Source organism: Anas acuta, chromosome 2 (assembly GCF_963932015.1).
Source record: "Anas acuta chromosome 2, bAnaAcu1.1, whole genome shotgun sequence".
Lineage (NCBI taxonomy): Eukaryota > Metazoa > Chordata > Aves > Anseriformes > Anatidae > Anas > Anas acuta.
Genome location: NC_088980.1, coordinates 116262503 through 116279793, shown reverse-complemented (window position 1 = coordinate 116279793; position 17291 = coordinate 116262503). Strand labels below are relative to the sequence as shown.

Sequence of the window (17291 nt, the reverse complement as noted above, 5' to 3'; positions counted from 1 at the left end):
TTTGCCAAACCTGCAGTCAAAAGAAGACTTTTGGATCTGGTCAAAGTAAGCCCTTCAAAGAAAGCATAAGGCAATAAAAAAGCACTTGCCAGATCAAGAGAAAACACACGCACAAACAAAGCTGGCCTTGGGTTGAAACCAGAAAGAAAAAACCTTCAAGTATCTCCCAGACACTATGACAAACGCATGTGAGCCATGCTTAAATGACTGAACATTTGGTAGATGTCTTAAGAGCCGATGAAACTCTTCAGAACTAGCCCAGAAAAACCCAACTGAGTTAGAGAACTGATGTAACAGAATAATTTCAAAGCAAACCGTGACTCCCCTCACCCATGGCATAAGCCGATGTATTTCCTTAGACCTACTTTGGGAAATTTGTACTGCAGGAAGTTCAGCATGTACCAGACCTATAAATCTCAACAGCTAGCACCAGACTGTAGCATCAAAGGCTTGAACTTTAGCTATTGTTCATCTTTCAGTAACACGAGAGATGAACAACAGACAAATTACATCCCTCTGTCATCAACTTGAGCTGAAGCACTGCTGTCAGTGGCAGGAAAATTGCTACACTTCAGAGCAAATAAGTACTGAAAAGAAAGTTGTGCCATGATGGCACAGTATGCTTAAAATATACTGTATAATGCTGCTCTCACGGCTGCAACTGAAAGCAATCGCTGGATCAAGTTGAGCATTTGATGTACCTTTCCCCAGCTCTGGAGGAGGCTCCTGCAAACCAAGAGCTACAAACACGTCTTGGGGCTAAAACAAAAGGGAGCAGCCACGACAGAAGAGAGTAAAATTAATATCCTTGCTCAGATCCTTAAAGTTTGCAGACAGTGCAAATTCAATACCTTCAGCTTAGTGCCTCCATTTAACCTTTTCCATACCTTGCTTAAGGTATTAGTGCTGTAAGAAAGCGTCCGTACACACAAACAGCATAAAGTTGCTGAGAAGCCCCCTCCTTGCACTGATATTTATTCAACGGGGTGTTTCACCTGCCCAGGGGGCAGCAGGATCTGTCCCCTGGACCAATAATTACGGACGGGACCAATAAAACACGAGCTTCTGACCTTGGTGCTTTCAAGAAACCAGCAATATTTGTCAACAGCAGAATTCAGTGTCACATTACCTGATGAGCTGTATTCAGTGAAAAGGCCTGGAAAGCCTTTGTTTATAATTAAGCAATAACGATTGAGGGCCAGGGCATTTCCTGGGGATTAATGACCAGCTGGGAGAGTTGATGGCCTGAGGCAGTGCCTTGGGCCATTAACCCCAGCCAGTCATTAATTTCCCCAGGAAATGCCCTGGCCCTCGATTAGCGTAACTATTATAAAAGGTAGCTAGGGAGAAAAAGTTTAGCATTAACAGTCTCCCAAGGAAACCCAGACAATGTTTTTTCATCGCGTCCCAAGAAGAAGTGCATAAGTTAAAACTGACACGACAAGAACCAGCGATTAGGAAGAAAAAAAAAAAAGCTCCCTTCTCCTAAAGACTTAAATTACTGAGTTTTGTAGTGCAGGCAAGATTCAGCTACAGAAGTGGCTGGGCAGCTTGTTTAGCTCATTAGATTGTGAATGGAGATGAACATTTCCATATAATTACTGAGAAAACCCACACTGTCTAGTATCCTTGCTGATTGCTCATTTTCCTCCTTGCTGCAGCTAAGAAGGCAGCACATGGCCGCGTACGCTCCCGTCTATTCAAGGCATTTCTCCCTTTTCCCCCGATACCAGCCACTAATGAGAATCGCAGCTCCGACCGTGCAGCCACACAACGAGCGGTCCAACAGATGGATTTCTCCTCGTGTGAGCTTTACGGGGGCGTTATGGGATTTGGGGGACAGGCTGGGACACCTTGCCATGCAGGTTATGGGCACGCATACTGCACGATGCTCCCTCCCTCCATCACCATGGGTCCCTCTGCCCCATCCTCACGTTCACGACCTTCCTAGGAGCCAAGCCACGCCTGAAGTTCCCAAATCACCCACTAGCTCACGAAACGCAAGCACGAGAGGAGTCTGGGGTGAAATACACCTGATGTAATCCCTGACATAAGGAGCTAGAACAAAAGCACTATCTGCACGCAACCGAGCCTCCGAGCCACCCGCAGACACCAGACCCAGGAGGTCAAACCCCAGCGCTCCGCTGAAGTGGTCGAAAAACCCCAAACCCACAAAACACTAGAAAGGAGAGGTCACAGGTACCGCGAAGAACATCGATGCTTATGCAGGCGTTCCCAGAAAGCCCCCCTCCCGCTCTCCCCTCCCCAATTAGCCCGGGGCTGGCTGATTAGCCGGCAAGCTCCCTGAAAGGGTCACTCTGTCCAGAACTGGTATTTCCACTTCGGGAGCAGCTCAGGCATGTCGGATACCTGCCTTCACCCCACAGCACGGCCTGACACCGAAATCCCTGTTACTGCTCAACACCAGCACGTCGCAGGGTGGGGGGGGGGGCAGTTGGTGACCGCGCAGGGCAGCGAGCATTAAAGCTGCTCGGGGTTTTATGGGGCGCGGCGTAGCTGCAGAAGTTTCACAGAGGGAGTTGGAAGGACTTCCAAACTCGGAGCCAACTGCAAAAGCGTAGCGAGTCCCTAATTGAAACGCGGCGCGGTAATTTAGCTCCAGCCATTGAAAAAAACCAACTAAAACAACCCAAAAGGAGACGGATTTTGAAGGGTCCGGGCAGCACGTGCGGCGGAGGGGACTCGCAGCGAGGGGCCGGGGGCACCTCTCCACTTCTCCACTTTGCCTGGCCCGCCTCAGCGACACGAATCGCCTCCAACAAACTTGGTCTCGCTGCACCTAACCCGCCTAATTGTGCTGCTGCTGTATATTTCGCCACTATGGCAACTAATGCAACTAAAGCCAATTTGCCTTATAAAAAAAAAAGAAGAAAAAAAAAAAAAAAAAAGAGGATCACTGCCAGGAAACAGAGCTATTTTAAATAAACAAATACAAGATGAATGCAATTGCCATATTAACCCTCTTGTTAACTTCTGAAGTTTAAAATTACACCCTCATTACTAGTGTGTAATTGAGTATTCTCCTGGCTGTTTCCTGCATTTGAGGTTATTCAAATAGTTCATTAGCACATCAAGAACACCACACACACTAATGATATCTGACGCCCTTATCTACTACTTTGGCCCGACTTTCGTAACTCGTATCTTCCGCAAAAAGAGGGGGGGGGGGGGGGACAGAATACAAAAAATAAAACAACAAGGAAAGAGGAAAAGAAAGCAAAAAGGAGGGAGAGGGGGAGCCGCAGGACTGGTGCCACCGCCGAGGGGGAGCAGGACGGTACCTGGGCACCTCCCCGCGGGACGAGCGGGGTTTGGCCGGCTCGCGGGGGGCTCTGGCTGCCCAACGCTGCCACCGGCCCTGGGGGAGACGGGCAAGCGAGGGGGGAGCGCAGGCTACGTGGGCCGGGGTGGCCAGCTCGGGGGTTGTATTTATCTCTATTTTTTTCCTCCTCCTCTCCTTTTTCCGGTTACCTGTGTGGGGGAAACAAGAGCAGGTGAAACTACTGTGGGTGAGGTGGTGCTTCTGTGCCCATTGGCTTCGGGGAGGAGGTGAGGCAGGGGGTCGTGTTTCACTGAGACCACCACCACGGCGGGCGCGGCGGCGTCCAGGGGCTCGGCGGGGCGGCGGCAGAGTCTTTTGGGGGAGGCCGAGGGCCCGCAAGCGTCGCCGCCGGCCGCGGCCCCCGCCGGGAACACCGCCTCGTAGAGGGCACGCTTGGCCGGGGCCACCGCGGCCGCTTCCGCCTTCACCGGCGCGGCGTCGCCGTCTTTGGGCAGCACGTAGGGGTTGGCGGCGGGCGGCCGGGGCCGCGGCCCGCCGTTGAGGGCGGCGGGGGTGTAGCAGCCCCCACCGGCGGGGTGGTGGAGGAGGTGGTGGTGGTGGTGGTGGTGGTGGTGGGGAGGGGGGTGGTGGTGGTGCGGCGGTGGCGGCGGCCCCCCCAGCTTGGTGCCGATGCCGGCGATGCTGTTGAGGGTGGCGATGGAGACGGCGCCGATGCAGTGGTTGGTGTAGGTCTTGGAGAGCTTGGCCGCCTTGGAGAGCATCTGCATGCGGGTGCCCAGCAGGTTCTTGCCGATGGCCTTGTTCTCGTACCAGGTGATGTCGCCCTCGCTGCAGTGGTCCCGCGGGCGCTGGAAGAAGGCCTTGCAGAGGGGGTTGCGCTTGGAGAGGTACTTGACGAAGCTGGCGTAGGGGCAGAACTCGGTGCCGGTCTCGTACATGCGGGGCAGGTTCTCCTCGTCGCTGCTCTCCGCCCGCTTCTTGCTCCAGGAGGACGAGCGCGACTTGTGGTAGGGCCCCAGAGCCTTGAAGTAGACGAACTTGCGGCCGTCCTCGTCCACCGCCAGCCCGAAGGAGTCCTCCTCCAGCTCCCGCTGGTTCTCCCGGCCCCGCGTGCAGAAGTACATGCAGGTCTCGAACCAGACCTTGTTGAGGAGCCCGAAGGGGCTCTGCGTGCTGAAGACGCTGCAGGTGTAGAGCTTGCGCAGGTCGGCGCGGGTGATGGCCTGCTTCTGCACCACCGGCCCGGCGCCCTGCTCCTCCAGCTTGCGGATGACGGCCGCCAGCGTCAGGTTGGCGGCGCGCAGCTCGGGGTCCTTGGTGAGGTCGAGGGTGCGGCAGTAGGGCGGCTCGTTGAGGTAGCGGTTGAGGGAGCTGCGGATGCTGATGAGCGACGACTTGGAGTAGAGCTGCCCGCTCTTGGAGCGCGCCTCGGCGTAGAAGGAGCGCAGCACCCGGCACAGCGCCCCTTTGTCCATGGTCTCGAAGTCGGGGCTCTGCGCCTTCTCGCTCAGGTACTCGCGGAAGATGCGCACGGCGTAGCGGGTGGCCAGCCGCGTGTTCTCGCTCAGCCGCGCCCGCTCGGGCCGCTGCAGCAGCAGGGCCGCCTCCAGCTCCGCGTCCTCCGACGGCGCCCCCGCGACCCCGACGCCGCCGCCGCCGCCGCCGCCGCCCGCGACGCCGCCGCCCGCGACGCCCCCCGGGGCAGCGCCCGCGGCTCCCCCCGGGGCCGCCCCGACGCCGCCGCCGCCGCAGCCGCGCTCGGTCCGGCCCGGGGCGGGGGGCAGCGGCTCGGGCTCCTCCTCGCCGTCCCACTCCAGACCCATCTCCTCTTCCTCCTCCTCCTCCTCCTCCTCGTCCAGCAGCAGCCCCCCATCGGCTCCGTCCTCCTCCTCCTCCTCCTCCTCCTCCTCCTCGTCCCCCGTTATCTGCACCTCCCGGATCTCATCCTCCTCCTCGCCCTCCTCCTCCTCCTCGCCGGCGCTGCAGTAGCGGGGCGGCCGGGGGGCGCCGCGGACACGGCCCGGCGGCCGCTCCCCCGCCTTGTCCCCAGCGCCCCCTCCGCCGCCTCCGCCGCTCCAGTCGCCGCCGCCGCCGCCGCTGCCAGGCATTCTCGCCATATTGCCGTCTCCCTGCCAGTCCTCGGGCTGGGCGCATGCGCTATATTGGACCGCAGCGCCGGAGCGCTTTTGTGTTTTAATGACCTTCAGCTACCGGGAGGCAAAGCCGGGCTCTTAAAGGGAGCGCGCTCCCAGCGGCGGCGGCGGGGAGCAGACGGGGCGGGACGGGGCCGGGACGGAGCCGGGATGGGGGCTTCGAGGTGCTGGGGGGGGGGGGGGGGGGGGGGCCGCAGGTACTCACCGCGCCGCTCACCTCGGGGCCGTCCCGTCGAGCCGCGGGGAACGGGCGAGGGGGGAAAGCCGCCCGGCCGGGGCTCCCCCCTCGCCCGTCCCGCTGCGCCTCGCCCCGACGGCTCCTCCCCGCTTCTTTATGGCTTGCAGATGTGGCTCGCTCCGTGCCCCACAGCCCCGGAAAGACACTTTTCCTTCGCACGGAGTATGGTTGGGGGGGGCGAAAAGGATGAACACACGTCGAGGCGGCCGGTCCGGGGAGGTTTGGGGGTGGGGAGGGTTGGGAATGGAAGGAGGGGGGAGATGAAAATCGTTGTCGGGATTTTGCCAGCCCGGAGGTGTCGCCCCGAGGTCTCTCTTTTCGCTCTTCCTCCCCCCTTTTATTTTATTTTATTTTATTTTATTTTATTTTATTTTATTTTATTTTATTTTATTTTATTTTATTTTATTTTAATTTTGTCATCCCCAACAGCTAAAAAAGAAATCCCTGTCCTCAGCCGGGATGCGAGCCTCACGCCTCCAAACACCTCGTCCGTTCAACTTTCATCAACAATACCAAAAAAAAAAAAAAAAAAAAACAAACCACAAAAACCCCAAACAAACACCTCGTCCTCGTAACTTCAATAAACAATACCAAAACGAAAAGATAAATACCCTAAAACACCGCACACCACCCCGCACGGAGCCCTCCGGGCTGCCCTCGACGGCAGAGCCCCGGGGGCGGCCCCGCGACGCGCACCTGGGGCGGGCTCGGGGCTTTTGGGGCTCGGGGCTGCGGTGAGGCGGCTGCCGCCCCCGCCGGGCTTGCGGGACCCCCAGGAAGGTGCGATGCGGGGAAATGAGGACTTTGGCAGAGGGGAGTCCCCGGGGAGCCTGGCTCTGCCCTCCACCGGCTCCGAGCATCCCCAGGGAGAGCCGTCGGGGAGCTGCTTTACCCTTTCCCCTTCCCCGGGAAGGGGACGTGGCCGGGCTGGGACCCTGGATGGGACCCCAGCAGCTCCGCAGCTGCTCAACCCGAGCTTTTCCAGAGCCTCCCCCATTCCCCGGCCGGCAGATTTTCTCCTCTTTGCTCCGTTGGAATAAATATTCATTACCACCACCGGGCTACACCTGAAATTAAAGTCTTAATTGCAGAGCTGCCGGCCTGAGTTACCGCATTTGGGGTTTACTCATCCGTAGGCGATTGTTCAGCACCGGGCACCAGCCGCGGGGTTATCGTGGGTCGGGGGGGGCTCAGCACCGGCCCCGGCCCCGGTCCCGGTCCCCGAGCCCCGCGGCCGCCCCCGACGGGGCGTCCCGGGCAGCGGCTGCCCTCGCAAGTCCCCGCAAAGGGGCAGGCAGAAAGGATGCGCGAATCGTCGAGCAAACGAGGCCAATTCGAGACAAACAAGCGCTCCAGGAAGAGAGCCTGCCACTCCCAGAAAATAATTGAAGAGAAAGCCGGCACTGTTACACTGATGTAAGCCCGGAGTAATTACACGGAGGTCAGAGTTGTTGCATGCACTGAAGAAGTTGTACTTGCTCTGTAGTTTGACAGCGGATTATGTCGATGGCATATATATATTCTAGTTTTTTTTTCCTATGCACATAAAGAGCATAGAAATCTCTCTCTCCCTCCCCCCCCCTCCCCGCTCCCCCTCATATGGTATTTGCAACCCAACACTGAGTCAAAATCTCTAAGACCTTCTGATGAGGTGGACCAGATGCTGAAACTGACAGCTATCAAGCAGAAAGACCATTAAAACCTAAATGCCCCAAACGAGCTCCCGAACTCCCGTAAGGAGCTATAACAGCCCATCCCAGGAGACACAGAACTGCAGGGCTTGCAGCGTATACGCTTTCTGTGGAGATCCGTTTCCTTTATTGTTCCAGGAGATGCTAAAAATGACGTGACTGGCAATGACCTTCGAACTTGATTCTGTGTACGGATCATAGAAGTGGAGATGCCTTTCCCCTTCCCTTTCCCCTTCCCCTTCCCCTTCCCCTTCCCCTTCCCCTTTCCCTTTCCCTTTCCCTTTCCCTTTCCCTTTCCCTTTCCCTTTCCCTTTCCCTTTCCCTTTCCCTTTCCCTTTCCCTTTCCCTTTCCCTTTCCCTTTCCCTTTCCCTCTCCCTGGTTTTCAGAGCCACATGAGCACTAAAGGTAATTGAACTTTTTTTTTTTTTTTAACTTTAAAAAAAGATGAACACCAGGTTGACAGCTTCTGTACTTGGATGTTCATTTAATCACCATTTCCTGATTACAGGAGGTGAACTATGTTGACAGACTTGGAGATGAATATGGAGCCAAATATACTAATAGTAAGTATAAAGGACATAAAGAACTTGCAGTGAGGTTGGAGGGGAAAAATATATATGGAACATCCATATTACACACATCACTGGGAAGCACCTCAACAGCCAGGGGGAAATCAGAGAGTAGCAAACGAGGTGTTTAGGGTGCTGCAGGCGACCATAATTGGGTAGACACCCATATAACCTATATACCTGTATAACCTATATGCGTATGTATATGTGTGCATGCGTATGTATATATACATGTATGTATGTTACTTGCATATACGCGTGAAGCTGTCTATCTCTCTCGGTTCCTAAAGATAAAAATTAGCCTAGTCAGTTGTATTCCAGAAGTCTAAATCCTATTGTTCCAGCTCTTGAGCTACGCCAGGTAATCGAACTGCATTCCACAACTGCCAGAGTTGCACAAGGTTATCTAATTGAGGTTGGCATGATGACATTAAACTTAAATCTACCCCACCCTCCACATCACTAATCAAAGTTTTATCCTGCAGAGTGCTCCACATAGGCAGAGAGAGCCTTCTCCCCTCTGACTTGAGGTTTGGGGCTGATTCTAATGTGAGCTCTGTCCACACCATGAGAATGAATTTCATTACTGCTGTCAGCGAAGAAGATGTAATTACCCACAGAACACTAATAATGCACCTGCCCCGCTAGGGCTGAAACTCTAGACCTGATTTTCCTTCCTTTCATATACCTGGGGATCAGTTTATATGCAACAAAATTAGCATTCCAGGTTAAAAAACAACAAAAAAAAGACCACTTTCACAGTCAGTTGGTTTACAATAAAGGTAATGCTTGTAACCATGCTACCAAAGAGTTTCAGGCCTTTCCTCACGTCTTTTTCAAGCTCCTCTTCCCCCTGGCCCCTGGTCTGGCTCCTGGCAGGCATGGAGCTTAGTAGAGCTGAGGTCTTTGACAATTAGACCATTGTACTAAAGCTCTCCACAGCCTTGTTCTCCTTCAGACAAGCACAAGCTACTTCTCCTGTAGCCTCCGTAAGTGGTTATTTGACTTAGATCCATCTAAGGCTTCCCAGTTCTGTGTTTTTCCGTACATATTTCATCATGAAGCCTCACTAAAATGGAATATTCCCCAGAAGGCAAGCAGCAAAGAAAATCCACTGGACTTGCTTGTTCCTTGGGATCCAGGCTAGACATCTAGAAGAGATTTTCAAAATCGATGTTTAAAACAAGCTTGCTGGTTAACCCTAAGGCTGACCACATGGCACGGTGCTGGGAAAATAGCTTTTCTCCATGTACACTTTTACTGATAGTTTAAATACAATAAACATGTTCTTAAAAAGTGTTAATATGTTCTCTAAACACAAGCTATTTTCCCCATAGAGGCAGGCTATGCAGAAGGTGGTATGAGAAATCCACACTGACACTATAGAACTTGAAGGCAAATAACGCTTGCGACTCCTGGAAAATTCACTTAGGGAAAAAGCATGTCCTAGAAATCCTTCTTCCACCCAGAAATACTCAGTTTTTAGTAAGCTCTTTTAGCATTTCAGAATTGTCACTTCAAAATGTTGATACCATTTTTCTTTTATTCTTTTACTTGCATATATGATATTTTCAGTTGTTTCATTACTTCCTGATACTAGGGACAGCCGATACTGACATGCTATAATAGATTTTAAATATCTTTTAGTTTAATTTTTCTTTCTTTTTTTTTTTTTTTTTTTTTTTTTAGAGTAGTGGCTCCTGTCTGTGTGGCAATGAAACAGCTTTATATAACTCAACAAAGGAGACATTGATTAAGAAAAGCAATGATGTATCCATCAGAGCTAAGTTGCAGCTGTTCTTAATGAATTTTAAAACAGGGAAGCTATTTCACCTATTAGATTGTCATATTATGAAATGTTAGCAGTAGCTGTGCATATCAAAGCGCCAGCTCCTACCGACACATTGTGAAACGTGAAGGCAGCACCAAACCACCCCCCTTTCCAAGCCCCATGCAGCGAATCATGAGCATATTGCAGCGAGTGCGCTCACTTTTTTTTCCCCATAGGTACCGGCCATTACTCACTTAATCTTTTTTTTTTTTTTTTTTTTTTTTTTTTTCCTTTTACAAAAGCAGTGTTTTTGTTGCTGAGGACACGGCTCATTTTCTGACTGCTCTGTTTCCCAAGTAAAATGAAGAAAACCCGAGTCATCATCTTTGCGAGAAAGCATGTGCTTAGTGCTCGGGAAATTAAAAGCCAAGACTTTGTGAATTGTTGTTATTTTCAGTGTCAAGCAGCTGGAGCAGTCTTTGCTTCCAGAAGCACAGACCACTGTCAGACAGCTTGCAGGGAGTCAGGTAGTAAATTGCATTGCACTGCACAGAGGTTTTAAGGGGCTTTTAAAATGTGCTGGAAGTAGGTTGCCAGGAGATATATTAATCTTTTATTTATTTGTGTTTGAGCTTGTGTTTGTCTTTGCTTCTGTGGTGATGACGGCACTTGAAACAAATTAGCCGCTCTGTAAGGCACGGCTGGTACAGTGGCTCTAGCAGTTGTGCAGTCATTTGTAGGAACTGCTGACGCTGAGCAGTCCTGTACGGCAGGGACATAATATTTGTCCTCTGCGGAGGGGAGCAGCTCTTCCCGTCCAGGCTGATAATGTAGGGTAGCTTTCAATCCTTCTCAGCAGTGTCCATAAACTCTGTGGGGTATGGAGATGAAGGAAATTTGGAAGGACCAAGCCAGTAACTTGGAGAGAAACCTCAAAAAAAAAAAAAAATCCCCGTGAAACCACAAAGCCTCGTTTATAGGTGTTGTAGTCCTGTGGAAGTATGGGTTTTCACTTTTTATAGTGCTTTTAGTAGTATGTAATGGAGCATAAATTAATACTGTATTGGATATGGACTTCTCAAAATCCTATTTTCCGTTCATAATCTTGCAATAAAAATTTATTTTGAACTAAGAGCAGAGGCTGGAAGTCAAACTGGGGGCTGGATGAAATCTATAAATTCAGTGGGGAATGAACAGTTATATGGCAGCCAGGCTTCTTCAGAAGATTTCTGAAACATTCTCAAAAAAAAAAAAAAAAAAGAAGAAAAACTCGAGCCCTTACAGTTTAACAAACAAAATGTTACTTTGGAGACCGTGAAGAAATGCCACTTTCCAACTTGTTTCTGTGCTGTGTGGGTTCTGCTTTATCTTGTTTATTTTCTCCATCCCTAGCAAATGAGCTGGAGCCTCTGGGTCTCTCCGAGGTGGGGCTCAGTTCTCCGACTCCCGCGTGGGGCCAGAGGTTGGGATTTACACCCAAACCCCCTCATTCACGCCAGGCTTTTCTCAGGGCTTGGGGTCCCCGGGGCACAGGGCAACAGCTGGCTTTCAGCACAGCCTGGAAAAGGGAATCTTCCTCCCACCGCCAGCTCATGGCTTTAGAGCCTCTTTACACCATGAATTCACAGTCAATATACTTTTGTTTTGACTTAGTGACTGAAATAAACTGATTATTCCCCTTTTCCACCAGTATTATGTCCGTGTCACTGTGGATTTGGAAATTCCTTTTCAGGTATTTATGTAGCAAAAACCACAGCACCAATGACCTGTCTGCTTGGATTTTCTTCCCTCGATTGAGTTGTCTCAGCTGGGCTGACACAAACCCCGTTCAAGCAACTTTAAAACTGGGTGAGTTCAAACGGAGCACACAGAGAGTGTCACCAGCCTGCTCATGAGTGTCAGAGCCCTGCACAGGCTGTCACCCAGACCCACCTGCCTGCTGCTGGCTCAGGACATTTAATTGGATGTTGTACAGCCTAAACCAGGAGCTGCTTAGCACCTGTTTATGCCCCTCTCTTCATTCACCCATGTTCAACTTGGTAGGATGTTGGCCTGTGCAATTTTTTGCACTTATTTTCTTTTGAACTGTTATCTGGTCACAGTGGTTTCCTGCCCTAACAATGAGATTCCACACTCCCTTCTCCACGTGTGAGATGCTAAAGCCTCTCAAGTTATCCTGGTAGACCTAAACGCACAGGAACTGTCCGCATAAGGTTTGTATCACAGACTGTGCTGACTATAAAGCAGCATTTTAGCAGTAGGGAATAAATTCATACATCATTTGGAAGAAGAATAGAGGGATAACAAAGTATAGCCTGTTTATTGCCAGCCCTCGCCACGTCCTCTATCAGTCCATGATTTGATTCACATTGTGAAAATAGAAGTAGAACAGAATGAGGTGGAATATTACTAGATAAGCAGAGCTAACTGTGCACTGATTTTAACTGGACTGGTCCTTTATGTGAAAGTACTTTCACAAAGTGAATGAGTACGTGAGTTCAGATAAAAAATTGTAGTACTATCTTCAGGGTGTTGTCAGGACTCTCATTTGTTGTTTGAAGCCACTGACTATGGAGCAAAGAAGGTGCAAACTGCAATAAAAAGCTGTATTTTAAGTTTTAGAGCGTAAAGCCCTCTTTAAATAAAGCCTGGACAAATATAATAAAAAAAAAAAAAAATCAAAATTGTTCTTTTTTAAGACAAAGAAACCTTACAAGGTTTCACAAAAAAGACTGAATGCGTTGGTTATTACCTCTCTTGTTTCCCCCCTATCAAATATTACTAAAGCAGATGAAAAATACCTTCTCACAGCTGGTGAGCATCAGTATTTTGTGAAGGTTTGGCATTATGAAAATGTTACTTCTATAGCTGTTGAAAATGCTTAAATGCAACAAGCTTTTTGTCCATCCTTGAGGCATATCTTGTTTTGAATAGCCTTGCCTTCTTATATTCACGAAAGATTAAGCTGTCCCCACTCCAAAGTTTCCTTATTTGGTGATCAAGGCTAAAATTCAGTTTCTTTTCACAGAACTGAATGTGTCACCAAATAAATAAAAAATAATTTAGAAAACTCTCAGCATTGGCATTTTGCACGTTCATGGACTGGGTCATCTAATTACAGGCAAGGAAGTTATTAGATAGCAAGGATGCTACTTCTTAGGATCAATGAGCATTGTTAAAATAAGCAAGAAAAAATGATAAGCAAAAATGATTTCTTTTTTTTTTTTTTTTTTTGCCTTGGACAAAATGAGGTCACATTTGCAATTTGCAGTGCACAATCCCTCCATTAGCAATCTTGGCAAAGGTTTATCAAGTTATTCCGAATAATTTCCTCCAAGTTGCAAGGGTGTCACTTTGCCTGTTACAGGACAGTCCCTGCAGTTTACTCTACTGTTTACCTGTGCATTGTCAGGCTTGACAATTGGTGATTGGTGTCAAAGGAAAAAAGCAGTTTTTAAAATCAAAGCTTCAGTGTGGAAGGATATAAAGTGTGAAATCCAGACCCATTGCTTTCATTCTGGCTTTAGTAATCACAGAAACCTGCTGTAGGGCAGGAGTAATCTGCCAGAAAATTATTATTGAGCCCTGGTAACTCAGATATATGTGCAGACATGAAAATGTGGTTCTTAGTGCCAACTCGAGGTCCTGCAAGAACCTCACATGCCATCCTCCACCTGGCTTGCAAATATGCTGCATTCCAGCGTAAAGGAGAGGAAGTTTGTTAATTCCCAGGCAGCTGTGAACAATTTAATCTCTTTCCAGACAGCCCGGCATCCTATTCCAATTGTGAAGTTTCTCGGGGGATGGAGTTTGAAGAGTTGCTGAGAGATAATAGGGCCTTTATTCCAAGGTCATTCCTACGTGTTTGGCCTTGACAGTAACATCTTGATAGCGGGGCTGCCAATTCGCGCAGTCTCATGATAGAGTTTTTGGAGTTTCCTCTTCCATATGTTGGAATGGAGAGGTTGAAAATTAGTGATTGGAAGGAAGAAAAGCTTGAAACCTTGAATGACTGTGCCATAAACCTTGGACATCAGATGGAGAAGCAGTTTGGTAATTTCAGAGAGGAGAAATCCTTGTGATATTTTTAAGATAATTTTTAAGATAGACTTCTCACTCTGAATACTCGTTGTTGGTACTCCTGAGATTTCCTGAACAACGTGCCCATTAGGATTGAGCTGGTAATTTGACTTGTTTTTCTGGACAGATCTCTAAATTACTGACTTTTTTCTCCTCTCAAGACTTCTTTATATATGTTAAAAGAAACACAAACAAACAAACACAATCAAAACAACAAGCAAAGATAAAACCAAACCAAACAAAAAACCCACCACCACCACAAAAACACACTACACCATCCAAACAGTGTGCAAGCCCTTTTTTGCTACCTCGTTGGGAAGACGTTTTGAAGAATCAGAAAATCACAAGGAGCTACCTCAAGAAATTCATATCCAGCTTTCTTCAAGCTCTCAGAACCAGTGACTTTGCTCAGGTTTTTTGAAAGTCTCTGCATTCAGAAGCGGTTGTAGAGGCATTTAATCCAGCTGTACTTTCAAACAGGCTTGCACCTGATACGGTTTCCATGGGAGCTGCTTGGTGCTTAGCCATTTGCAAACATGGCTACTTATGTAGATAATTTAATTAGAGTTAGTGAACTTCTGAAAACCTGACCTTTGGTCTTTCTGGCACACCAGTAGATGAGTAAAGGAAAATACATATTTTCTGTGCTTTACCTACCCTGCACCTCCATATTAGCCTCTAAAAGCAGCTAGATGTCACTTTTGGGACTATTAACAAAAACTCTCAGTTTCACTGTATTTTCAGCAACTACAATTGGATTATTCTGCCCAGCTGTAGTTATAGTATTTAATTAGCTCAGTTCTTTCTATTTTCACTGTATTTCTCATATTTTAGAGCTTTTCTTTTATTCAGCAAGATATATTGAGTTTGGATTACACAAAAATGTTTAGTAATATTTTCTAAGTAGTTTTATCCCATCAGAAAGTAATGACATTTAAGTATTTAGGAATCTTAGTCAACTGTAAAATAGAGAGGCAGAATTACAGGAGCTTTGTTTGTGAAGCTAAAGGGATCAAAGTATCTGGATTAATTTGTAACACTTTTGGGATGGGCACTTTATTTTAAAGGAACTTCTAAATTTGGTTTGTTAACCCATCACTCCAAACGAACTTGTCAGATCCCAAACAGCCAGGAATGGGATTTTGTCTTCTGAATTCCAGTTTGGTCACCAGTGCATGGAATAATTTAGGGCCAGGTAGAGAGAAGTCTGTGAAGTCCAGGAAGCTTGGTACCATTCTGGGAAGTCATCGTGAGTTTCTGTTCTCAGCAGTAGGATCTTTACCACACTAAATCTACACAGCCACCCTGGCGTTGGGGAAACAACACTTCTGAATGAGAAATGCACAGTCACTGCTCCAAGAACTTGCTTAAACAGAAAGATACTGACCCCCTGGAAAGCACAGGTGTATAGGAGATAGCAGAAAGTTGCCCAGTCTTCATCTCTTCCCACTTTCTGACCACAGACTGAGTTTTCATGAATGCTCTCCCTACTGCCACGAACAAAGGCTCCTTCCTTGAAATGAAGCCCACCAGGCTGACAGGCTGATGATGAATTCTGGCTTTGTGCAGGCTCTCCGCATGGCTGTCCAGTCTCTTAGGCTTTGTCTAAAGCTGGGTGACTTGTTAAAACAAGAAATACACCCCAAATGATACTTTTTTAGTATTTATTGACATTTTAGTGGAGTAATTTTAGGAGAATTTTGAAATAAGTTTTGACTCTGAGTGCTTCAAACACAAAATCTTTCACCATAGTCTGAACTTAAGCACCATGATATTTATATTAATCTAGTCTCCTCCACATAGTACGTCAGTAAAAATACATTTTTAAATCAAAGGTGGTAAATACCAGCCCTAGAGTAGTTTCACCAAGTCTTATGAATAAACAACCATTTTAAGAGGTAATAGAGCACTCTCCTACATGAAGGGTCTACCTTTCATTTTAACCTGAGAGAAAAGCATTCCTCTCAATTTCTTCTGCTTTGCCAAAAAGGACATAAAAAAAAAAAAAAAAGTTGTGAGTGTTCTATAGTTTTGGATATGTTTTAAAATTTAACATTAATAATAGTAATAATAATCATAATAATAATAAACTAAGATGAAGATAATATAAATAAGGAAACTGAAAAAAAATAGATAAAAAACTTATAATAAAACTTCTGTTTTGGGTGACAGAAGAGGTTTATGCACTGCTAAATGAGGATCTTTTCCCTCAAGTGTATATAAAATGTCACTGACTCAACAGAACAGTATGCAGAAATGAGCAATAATTGCATTGTATTGGAATAGTGAATTTGAAGACAGTCAGCTGGATAATGAAGAAGAAACATTTGTCATGTGGAAGCTACCAATTAAAGCAAGGCATTACTTCAAGGATCATCCGAAGAGCAAGAAAAAGGAAAATCTCAAATCTAAGATCCCTGGTTGCACCTCTGCTTCCTACCATGAGGATCTCCCAACAAAGCATGTCTTGGCAAATAGGCTGGGCAAATGAGAACTGAGTCTCAGCTGTTTGCAGACATCTGAGACCTTGTGGTGATCTATGCCATGTTGTTTGTGCTCACTGTGAAGTGTTGACACCTTAGGGGGAAAATGTTAGTAATCTGGGCACAAGAGTTAAAGACTTTCTGGTAGAATAATCTGCATTTTTGGCTTAGTTTCCTCATGGGAGAAATAGGAAGCTCCCTTGTTGTACATAGTCATTCAGCTTACCATTTTATTTTTAAATGACGTTCTCAGTAAACAGCAGGGATGCCAAAGCTGCTGATGTGCCATAATAACGTATGTGAGACCTTCATGTTCCCATTAATACAGAGCCCAAATTCCTGAAGATCTAGGCAAGAGAAGGAACTCTAGAACATCTCCTGCCATGTTTGCAAAACCAGCCATACTGGGAGAGCTCAGCTTGGGCTCATGACAACCAGTCTGACAAACAGTGACTTGTAAAGGCAGAACAGATAGAAGTACGACTTCACCATGGACATTCCTCTTGAGTAAAGAACCACCCACCCACCCAAACAAACAAACTAAAAACCGCTGGAAACCCAGACCAAGTAGATGGCTGTTTTCTCCAACAGCATCCTCTCTTGATCCTGTTGACCAATGCCTCAGCCATTTCAGAGCAGATCCAACACCACTATGTGCGGCTACTTTGGGTCAGCCAAGGAAAAGAAGGTGGAACAATGGTGAATGACAGGAGAAGGCAGAGGGGCTGGTGTTGGACCACAGAAGAATATGGACTGGTTCTGAAATTGCTCTAATTCAGGTTGTTTTACTCCAACAGTCCCTGTGTATCCTCTAGGTCTGTTGGCAGTTATCTGAACCTTTACAGCCGTAAAGCCATCCTGATGTCAGACTGAATGCTATTCATCTGATACTTTGCTGAGAGGAGCCTTTAACAGAAGATGTGGTCTGGTTGCCTGCGGTTTCTCCCCATCAGCTGTCCCAGCAGGTAGAGTCACTGTGGGAGCATTTCTGTAGCCCTGAT

At 47.9% G+C, this 17291-nt stretch overlaps 1 protein-coding gene across 7 annotated transcripts in view; it reads right to left on the bottom strand.

The window, feature by feature from the left end:
• Window positions 1-17291, bottom strand: part of KCTD1 (potassium channel tetramerization domain containing 1) — a 98445-nt gene that overhangs the window by 61865 nt on the left and 19289 nt on the right. The window contains exons 1-2 of one of the 7 annotated variants that reach the window (XM_068671835.1): window positions 5663-5800; window positions 3303-3492 (exon numbers count right to left, since the gene is read on the bottom strand). The exons of 2 other annotated variants lie outside the window; for them this stretch is intronic. Coding sequence is in view for 2 of the 5 variants with exons in the window: in XM_068671831.1 (XP_068527932.1) it covers window positions 3493-5421 (1929 nt within the window). In the remaining 3 variants the exon portion in view is untranslated. Of the gene's footprint in view, window positions 1-3302; window positions 5599-5662; window positions 5801-17291 lie in introns of those variants that run through there. 4 more of the 7 variants (XM_068671834.1, XM_068671836.1, XM_068671831.1 and 1 more) reach the window with 4 other exon arrangements.